Source organism: Bos javanicus, chromosome 29 (genome assembly GCF_032452875.1).
Source record: "Bos javanicus breed banteng chromosome 29, ARS-OSU_banteng_1.0, whole genome shotgun sequence".
In the NCBI taxonomy this organism is placed as follows: Eukaryota; Metazoa; Chordata; class Mammalia; order Artiodactyla; family Bovidae; genus Bos; species Bos javanicus.
In genome coordinates, this window is record NC_083896.1 from 44,752,892 (window position 1) to 44,762,755 (window position 9,864).

Sequence of the window (9,864 nt, forward strand, 5' to 3'; positions counted from 1 at the left end):
GTGGCCCCCAGGATCTTAGTTCTCCAGCCAGGGACCAAACCCATGTCCCTGCGTTGTGCGTGCAGAGTCTTAACCACTGCACCACTTTTTTGTGTGAGAGCATGCATGCTCAGTCACTCAGTCGTGTCCGACTCTTTGCGACCCCTTGGACTGCAGCCCTCCAGGCTCCTCTCTCCATGGGAATTCTCCAGGTAAGAATACTGGAGTGGGTTGCCAAGCCCTCCTTTAGGGAATCTTCCCAACCCAAGGATTGAACTCAGGTCTTCCACACTGCAGGTGGATTCTTTACCATCTGAACCACCAGGGAAGCCCTCTTTTTTTTCTGGGTGCTTTTTTAATCAGCCTATTTTCAGTGGCCACTGAGAGTGGAGAATCTCTGGGACCTGGTGACACCTCAGTCTGTGGGGTAGGCAGCTCACAAGTGGGATAGACTGATACTACAATTCTGTTCTCCGAAGCCTTGGAATTTTTTCCTCTGTATTGTTCCAAGGAAGCCCGACTCTTCCCAGCATGGGGCCAGTGCTTAGTCGGGGCTGCTGTGAGTCCTCTGACAAAGCTTCTGTTGGATGCCTGCATTAGAGCAAGAAAACCCAGCTTCCCATAACGCCCTCTGAGACCATGCATGAGTCAAGAGCTAGACCTTTACTTTTTGGCTGCCTGGTTTTAAGAGTTCATCCCCCAAAGCCAGGTCTGCCCCCCCTCCATAGGCTCCTGTCATTCCTCTTGGGTGTGATATATCTTCCTAACTTGATTCTGCCACCACCCACACCCATTTTGTTTTTATTTTCCATCTTCTCCTTAGCTACCATGGGACCAACCTGGCAACAGAGTGGAGCGAGGGGGAGGGGGAGGGTTACAGGCACCCCAACCTCACACACCTTCTTCCCCGTCCTTGTACGCGTCCTCAGTCAGAATCCTGGCATCTAACAAGATCCCTTCTTTGATGTGGGGCCCATGCACTGCAGCAAAATCATGGGGTGCCATGAAAGATAGAACTTTGAGGGAAAGACAGAGACACTGGACATCTGTCAAACAACTGGCAAGCTGCTAGCTTGAGGCGGTTTCAACATCGGGTTGCACTACATTCCTTTCGATGACGTAATCTCTTTGCACAGCTGGATTTTTGGCAGCTGCCATGATAAAAAGCAAATACTGCAGTGAAAGTCAATGCCGAACAGGAAATGAAGGTGACGATGTCCAGTCGGATTCCAAGTTTTGAGAAGTGGTACACACACCCCACCGGCAAGCAACTGTGGTCATTTAAGAATAAAATATTTTTGTATCTTCCAATATCTCTATATTATTTTCTCAAATGACTACTGAAGTATTAAAACACAAGCATTTTTTACATTGTTTATATCTATTTACTAAATGGAACTATTGGGTGACCGAGGGACTCCATGAAAAAATCAAGTGAGACACTCAGGACATGGTAAACTGACAATGTTTGGGAACCTTTACTGTAGGGACTTGGTGGGCGTGAGATGTCAGTTTCTGGGGATTCGGCTCTCTCACAATCAGTTTCTGGATTCTGCCAGCTAAAACAGATAGCACTTCCTGTAGCAGGTTCATGCAGCCACCTTGAAGGTCCTCACCAGCTTCCAGAAAGAGACCTGTCTCTCCTTGTAGAGTTCTTTCTTTTCTCCAGCAGATTATTGTGGCTCTCATGGGTATTATCAGATCAGATCAGTCGCTCAGTCGTGTCCGACTCTTTGCGACCCCATGAATGGCAGCACGCCAGGCCTCCCTGTCCATCACCAACTCCCGGAGTTCACTGAGACTCACGTCCATCAAGTCAGTGATGCCATCCAGCCATCTCATCCTCTGTCGTCCCTTTCTCCTCCTGCCCTCAATCCCTCCCAGCATCAGATTCTTTTCCAATGAGTCAACTCTTCGCATGAGGTGGCCAAAGGACTGGAGTTTCAGTTTTAGCATCATTCCTTCCAAAGAAATCTCAGGGCTGATCTCCTTCAGAATGGACTGGTTGGATCTCCTTGCAGTCCAAGGGACTCTCAAGAGTCTTCTCCAACACCACAGTTCAAAATCATCAATTCTTCAGCACTCAGCCTTCTTCACAGTCCAACTCTCATATCTATACATGACCACAGGAAAAACCATAGCCTTGACTAGACGAACCTTTGTTGGCAAAGTAATGTCTCTGCTTTTGAATATGCTATCTATGTTGGTCATAACTTTCCTTCCAAGGAGTAAGCGTCTTTTAATTTTATGGCTGCAGTCACCATCTGCAGTGATTTTGGAGCCCAGAAAAATAAAGTCTGACACTGTTTCCACTGTTTCTCCATCTATTTCCCATGAAGTGGTGGGGCCGGATGCCATGATCTTTGTTTCCTGAATGTTGAGCTTTAAGCCAACTTTTTCACTCTCCACTTTCACTTTCATCAAGAGGCTTTTGAGTTCCTCTTCACTTTCTGCCATAAGGGTGGTGTCATCTGCATGTCTGAGGTTATTGATATTTCTCCCGGCAATCTTGATTCCAGCTTGTGTTTCTTCCAGTCCAGCGTTTTTCATGATGTACTCTGCATATAAGTTAAATAAACAGGGTGACAATATACAGCCTTGACGAACTCCTTTTCCTACATGGGTATTATAGTATGCCCATTTTTCAAATGAGGACTGGTTAGGGAATCTGCCTAAAGTCTGCAACCCTCAAGCAGTAGAGCTGGAATGGAAGCAAGCATGTCTAGTGCAGGGTGCCTGGTAATTTGCTAATTTGTCTAATTTGTCTCCTGGAGAGAAATTCCCAAACTCAAACAAAACCACGCTAAAATCATGGCCAATCTCAGAGACCTTAAAGCTGCACCTGTTCTGGGCCCCTTGTCTGGATCCTACCAGGTCACAAGCAATGCCTCAGTTAGCATTATCATTCATCAAAAACACAACTGACTGTGAGGAAGGCTTCACTCGCCCCCCACACCCAATCACAGCATGATCAGCCTGGGAGCCCACATCTTGCAGCCTTACCCCCAAAAGCAAGTTCCTTGGGAGGCAGGCATTTCTGGACCAGAGAAATGGCTGTCACTATTCACTGGCTCTGCTCTAGGGGTGAAATCACAGAATTGGATTCAAACCTCCACTTACTACTCAGTCAAATCGGGCAGGGCTTAACACAGGTACTCAGGCAAGTGCTTTCAGCTTCTTCATCCATAAAATGTGGCAAAACTAGCAATTCTTTGGGATTGTTACGGTTCTTAAATATTTTTAACGTTATGGTCCTTAAATGATTCTTAAATGCAAATCCCTTAGAATTGACTAGGCGTAAAATAAGTGCTGCAGGCATTTACTATTGTTTTCACTATTATTTGGCACCAAGCCCCACGTGCATTGGTAGAGGCCAGGACACCAGGACTGGACTCTCCCCTGGAAGCCATCCCACACTGAGCCCCGAGTTTGTCCGGGGTGGCTCTGCAGCAGGGGGTGCTGGTACCTGGTTGTGCTCAGTAGGTGTTACTTTCATTCCCCTCAACTTTAGCTCCCTGGTCTGTCCCAATATTGTTTGAATAATATTTTACTGAGTTCCTAGCACTGAACTCGAATCTCCTGGCTTCCTGGAGTCCCCAACTAGTGTGGGAGTCAGCAGACTAATATTTTCAAATGTAGAGATGAGCACTGATAAAGAGGACGTCCTTGAGTTCAATCCTACTCCAAAAACTGTGACTCTCAGATCCCAAACTCACTCCCTCCCGCCATACACACCTCCTCCCAAGAAAGGTGTGGACACTTGCAAGCTAGTGAGGAGGAGGGACCTAGCCCTAACAGTTCTTGGCCCCCAGGTGAGAGGTTGTGCTTTCGTCCCTGGGAAACGGGATTCAAGAGGAAGGACAGCAAGCTGCTGTAAAGACACAGAGACAACTCAGCTTGAGGGCCAGGGTGAAGCCCTCTCGGTGTCTTCCAAATACGATGAGAGCAGATCTGCTGTTCTGCTGGGGGGAGTCGGCAGATATTAGAGTTACACAAACATTTAACCAGTGAAGCAACTGTTCGTTGAGTAGCGCTGTGCTTTCCTGGTGGCTGCAAGCGCCGAAGACAGGTGGCGCCAAAGGCCCGCTTCTGGACGCCGTCCGCGGGACTCCTGACAACTGACTCCGAGCGCACTCCAGAGAACCCGCGATCTTGACGACTGGAAACCGGGGGCAGGGAAGGAGAGAGCACCAGGGCCGGCTCCAACGGCATCCTGGCCTTGATCACAACCACAGGCAGTGAGCAACCTCGGAGAGTCCCGGGTCCGGAGCGGCCAAGACTTCGGTCCCGAGAAGGCGGGGCCTGACGGTGGGCCGTACTGTAATTAACGAGAGGCGGAACCCGAGCGGAGAGGTTGGGTTCCATTCTCTGCATGGTTGATGCCCGTATTCAAAGCCCGAGAGAGGAGCGCTCTCTAGGTGGGCAGGACTCCTGGGCATTTTTAGCGGGAGGGACCTGGGGCTTTTTAGAGGTGGGCCATTATCTCAGTGTGAAAGGAAGGTGTGTTAGCCAGATGTGAGCGGAGCTCTTCCCTGGGGAGGCCGGCTTGGGGCCCCGCCTCTGAGATTTGGAGGGGTGGGGGTACTCGGGGAGCCTTCCCTGGTGGCTCAGGCGGTAAAGTGTCTGCCTGCAATGAGGGAGACCCGGGTTCGATCCCTGGGTTGGGAAGATCACCTGGAGAGGGAAATGACAACCCACTCCGGTACTCTAGCCTGGAAAATTCCATGGACTGAGGACCCTGGTAGGCTACAGTTTATGGGGTCAGAAAGAGTCGGACACGACTGAGTGACTTCACTCACTATCTGCCATCCATCTCAGACTCAGGAAGGGGGCGTGGCTTGTAATGGGGTTGGGGCGTAGCCAGAAGAGGAAGGGAACAAGTAAATTCGTGGAGGGCGGAGTTTTCATCTCTCCCCCGGACAGAGTTAGTGTCTCTGCGGGACTCCCTGCACTCGTGGACCTAGTCCCCAGCTCAGCAAAGGGCGGAGCTGCGTGAAGAAAATGTGTTAACTCTGGACGTAGTTCAGAGCACCTTGAAGCGAGAACTAATAATTGCCAGTCTCAAAAATTAAAAAAAAATAACAATAATAATTGCCAGTCTCCCAGTGCAAGCCGCACTTAGGAGGCGGGGCTTAAGGCCCAGGTGGGCTGGACCTAGTACCGCCTCGGCCTGGGCGGAGCTGAAGAGCGGAGGGGCGGGGCAACCATTCGGAAGAATCTCTGAGCTGGCAGGGGGCGAGGCTTGCGGCTTTGGTGGGCGTGACCTCCGGAGAGTTCCCGAGGGGACGCTAGCCGGCCGTGGGTGGGCGTGGCTCGAAGCTCCGAGAGACCCGGCTGATAGCTCAGTCCCCGGGCGCGCCTGGAGGAGGCGGGGCCGGAGCCAGTGGGAGGAGCCTGAGTGCAGCTCCGGGTCTAGGCGGAGCCCCAATGCAGCGCTAGTGGGGGCTCTGCCCTGGGAGGCCGTCTGTTTAGGCCCGCACGCAGCTCCGCATCTGGTGCTCATTACAGGATGACAAAAAGCCGGCTCTGGGCCCCCTGCCCTACTCCCATCCCCGCCCTCTGACAGCAGTGCTTTTAACTCCTTCCTGTCCTCGAGGCGCTCTGGATCGTCTGCCCAGGGTCACAGGAGGGAATTCCAGTCCTTCACATCCTGGCGGGCTTTGCCACCCCCACAGGCCGTGCCCCCTACCTTCTCCTCCGATCTAACTCTTTGGAACACCCCTCGACCCCCTACTCCTATCCAGTGAACCTCTCTGGCTGCACCTCCGACCTTAAAAGCTTGGGCGGGATCTGGTGGGGGCGTCTGGTTTGAGTTAAGAGGAACGTGAGAGCGGAGGGCGGGGGGCGGTGCGCAGCGTTCCCTCCACCCCCTCCGCGCCGCCCCCCACCCCGCGCCCCTATTCGTCCCAACTCCCATCTCTCCTCTCCGGGTCCTGTGGGGCCCAGCTGAACCTTCCAGCCCAGGCTCAGCCCCCGGGGGTCATAGGGTAGCAAAGGGCACTGCGTAGGGAAGGCAGCTCTGGACCACCCCTCCTCGCCTGCCCGGGTGGGTGGTCGTGGTGGTTCTCTTCCGTCCTAATTAGAGGTCCCTTAGAAGCTGCAACTGAAAAATTACAGAGTTGGTGGGAACTGGCGCCTCCCCCTCCCAGGTCCCGCCTCTCGCAGTCCCCAAGGCAATGAGCCCAGGATGAGGGCGGTTGCTGGGTCCCCACAGGCTGTGATGATTTTGTGTGTGTGTGTTTTTTTTTTTTTTTTTTTACCATCCCCTCCTCCCGTTCACGCGACAGCTCAGCTTGGAGCAGCCCGAACCTTTCTCAGTCTGGGGTCTCCCTGACCCAGCACCAGGCACACAGAAGGGCTCCGTGCGGCTCAAGCGACAGAGGCCTTGCTGAGGAGGCTGCCCAGGGAGCTGGGTATGGGATATCTCTCCCGGGTTCCTTGCTCTCTTCAGCCCTGCCTTCTAGGCTCTCCCTGAGGAGTGCCTCTGGAGCACCTACAACCCAGAGGGGTGACAACACCTTTGACTCAAACAATCTGAGCCCCAGCCACCAACTTCTGCAGCCTTCAGGGAGAGGAAGAAAAGTACCAGCAGAAAGTCAGGAGAAGTTCACCATCTGGGCCCCCTGCACTCCCCGGAATCACCAGGCCTAGAGCTTACCTTTGACCCCTAAGCCCCAGTTTGGCTCCAGGTCAGCAGAAGCCCTCATTTCAGACTCAGTGCCACCTTCTAAGAGTTTTGGTTAAAAAAGGAACAAACATGAAATTCTCTTCATGCCAAACCTCCCACTCCTAGGCTTGCTGTGTGACCTTAGGCAAGGTTCTGCCCTCCCTGAGTTCCTGTTTCCCTGAGAATCTCTAAAACATACCCTCCCTTAAGGAGTCTTACCTTATTTCCTTGGGGGCCCAAACAAGCTGAAGGAAGAAGCCCTCCTTTTTTTCTGAGTCCTCCCAGACCCTCCCCTCAGGCACCAATGGGGATCAGAAGCTTTGGGTGAGGTTGGCACCCCATTTATTGGAGAAGTCCCCAGCACCCACCCCCTGAGGTCCTGGGGGCCTCAGCGTCTCCTCCACCATGAGTGCTGGGCCAAGAAAACAGAGTTCCCAAGAGTCAAGTCTAGGAGCTGACTGAGAGAGGAGCCTGGCTGGGCCCCGGGGAGCAGGAAGCCTTCTGTCCAGCTGGGCAGCCCCCATGGGTCCCTGGTGCAGCCTGGGCCATAAGTCCAATGCATGCCCCTTCCCCTTCACTCCACGGGGAGGGGGCTGCACCCCATCACACGCTGGTTCTGCAGGTCTGCACCCCTGTGAGGCTGCCCCGGTGGGGCGCGGGTTCCGTCGGGCCCTTGCTCCCGGCGTGGGTGACCCAGCGATAGCAGTCGGTCACACGCTTGTTGGGCGCGTGGGGGCCACAGCGGGTACAGTACACAATGCCCAGTGCAAGTAGGACCACCAAGAAGACGCATGTTGGCACAAGGAGTGCCACCAGGAGCCACCGGTCATCCCTCCGGCTTCGGCCAGCTGGACTGGCCTCCCCCAGGGCTGGAGGAGCTGATGTGGGGACTGCCGAGGACAGCCACGGAGCCAGACTGGGGTCAAGAGTACCTTCCCTTGGGACTTGTGGGGCTTTGGAGTGGGGGTGTGGAGCGCTGGTGAGAGAGGTCTGGCTAGTGGAGCTCCGAGGGGGCAGAGGAGTGTGGAAGGCTGGGGCTTGGGAGGCAGCAGGCACAGGGACTTGATGGGCAGGGGGCACAGGGGACCTGAAAGCAGTGGTCCGAGAAGGTTGGACGGGAGAAGTAACGGGATGGTGGCCGGCCTGGGCTTTGAGGATCGGGACATCTCGGGTCACAGGAGGTTGAGGGGGACTGGAGGTGGTGACCAGAGGGGTATGGTTAGCTGGGATTCGAGGCAAAGGCGTGGTGTTCTGGGTATCAACGACCTGGGTATCTGGGAACATGGGGGACTGGTGAGCAGGGAAGAGCTTGGGATATTTGGCTGAGGCCACTGGGGGCTGGTGGGCAGGGGTCGGTCCTGGCTGTGCGGCAGAGATAATGAGGGGTCGGTGGGCAGAAGGCAGGTCTGGATAGTTGGCTGAGATCATGGGGAACTGGTGGTCAGAGGGCAAAGCTGGGTGTATGGCAGGGATCACGGGGGGCTGGGGGGCCGGGGCCAGGGGTGGGCGTGTGGCAGAGATAATAGCGGGTTGGTGGGCAGAAGGCAGTGGGGGGCGCGTGGCCGAGGCCACCACAGGGCGGGTGACAGAGAGCACTGAGGAGTGGTGGGGGACCTCAGGGGCACTAAGTGGGGGTGGCCAGGTGGGGTACAGGTAGGGCATCCCTGGCTCCCCGTCCTCTGGGAAGCTAGGTCTATAGACCAGGTCAAAGTCGGATGACTGTGTGGCCTCCATCCATGGGATCCCAGGCATCTCTGTCCAGCCACCATCGAAGGCCTCCCAGGCTTCCTCTTCGTCCTCTTCCTCCTCTTCCTCCTCCCCTTCATCCAGCAACCCGTCCTCGAGGTCCTGGGACGCCTGGGCACCCATGGCCCCGGCGGGGCTGCAGCTGATGCCGTCAGCCTCCAGCTCGTGGCCCTCGCTGCAGTAGCACTCGAAGCCACCAACGTAGTTGACACACATCTGCTGGCACACGCCGGCAATCTGGCACTCATCCGTGTCCACGCAGCGGTGCGGCTCATCCTCAGCAGGCCGGAAACCCAGGCGACAGTGGCAGCTGTAGCCCTGCGGCCCTCCAGGCTCACACTGCTGCTCACACGGGGCATGGGCACATGGGTCCTCGCAGCTGCGCCCGTCTGCTGCCAGCCGGAAGCCCTCGCTGCAGCGACAGGACACCCGACCGTCCGCCGCCTCGATGCACTCGTGTTCACAGCCCCCATTGTCGGGGCCACAGCCGATACCGGGGCACAAGGGGCCCGTCCGCGACCAGCCCACGCCACCCTCAGGCTGCTTCACGCAGAGCAGAGAGGCTTTTCTGCCAGCCTGGCACGGCACGGCAGCCACAGAGCCAAAGGGCAGCCACTCAAACTCCTCGGAGACCAGGTGGAAGGGCGTGGTGTAGACGGCTGGGCCAGCCTGGCCCACCTCCTCGGGCAGCGCGGGGCAGGAGCCCTCGAAGCCGAACTGGCACAGGTAACCATCGACGGCCAGTGTGCAAGAGCCCTCGAGCCAGCGATGCTCGCCACTTGCCTCCAGGGCGGCGCAGCGCTGGGCCGGGCAGGGCCCGCCCGTGGCAGGCTGGGCCCAGTTGGTGAAGGCGGTGTCCTGGTCCCCTGTGGTCCACGTGAAGCCGCGCAGCGGGCGCTGGGGTTGGCATTGCCGGGCCTGCCGCTGCAGCCCGATCCACAGCAGCCGGCTGGCCGGCCCGGAGCCCACCAGGCTGTCCACACGCTGGGCCTCCTCGAGGGTCCGCGGTGTGGCCAGGTCGCCCCCCAGTTCGCGGCAAGCCCGCCAGGCCTCCAGGAAGGTGCGGCGCCGCGGGAAGAGCGCGTAACAGCTGCCCGGGGCGCAGGCAGCGCGGGGCTCGGTGGCCCAGGGGGCCTGGCCCAGTGTGGGCACCGCGGCCGCCCAGGCCAGCAGCAGGCGCAGCAGCATCGCGACGCCCCCCGACTGGCCCGGGCCCGGCCTGCGGCGGCTCTTGACAGGGGGAGGGACTGGGGCCTCTGGTGGGCGGGCCGGGGGCGGGCCCGGGCCGGGCTCGGGCCTTGTAAGGAGTGGGGCTGGGGCCGCCGCCAGCTCCCTGCTCCCGCTCCCCCGGGGCCGCCAGAGCAGGAAGCCGTCGGGCGGGGGGCAGGAGTGGGGTGGGGTGCTGAGGGTGGGGGCGGGGGAGGGGAGGAGGCTCAGCTAACGGGCTGGGGAGTCCGGGTAGGAGGCGGGAG

The 9,864-nt window shown here is 57.0% G+C and overlaps 1 protein-coding gene across 1 annotated transcript; it reads right to left on the reverse strand.

Annotated features, from left to right (window-relative positions):
* Positions 1 to 6,971: 6,971 nt before the first annotated feature.
* CD248 (CD248 molecule) lies at positions 6,972 to 9,602 on the reverse strand. The gene has a single exon (XM_061407046.1). It carries the CDS (start codon positions 9,578 to 9,580, stop codon positions 7,250 to 7,252), a length of 2,331 nt encoding a protein of 776 aa, XP_061263030.1. The 5' UTR covers positions 9,581 to 9,602; the 3' UTR covers positions 6,972 to 7,249.
* Between the last annotated feature and the right edge of the window lie 262 nt (positions 9,603 to 9,864).

Bases quoted from the DNA above. Each gene is read 5' to 3' on its own strand.
- CD248 (XM_061407046.1), bottom strand. From the start codon at position 9,580: ATGCTGCTGCGCCTGCTGCTGGCCTGGGCGGCCGCGGTGCCCACACTG.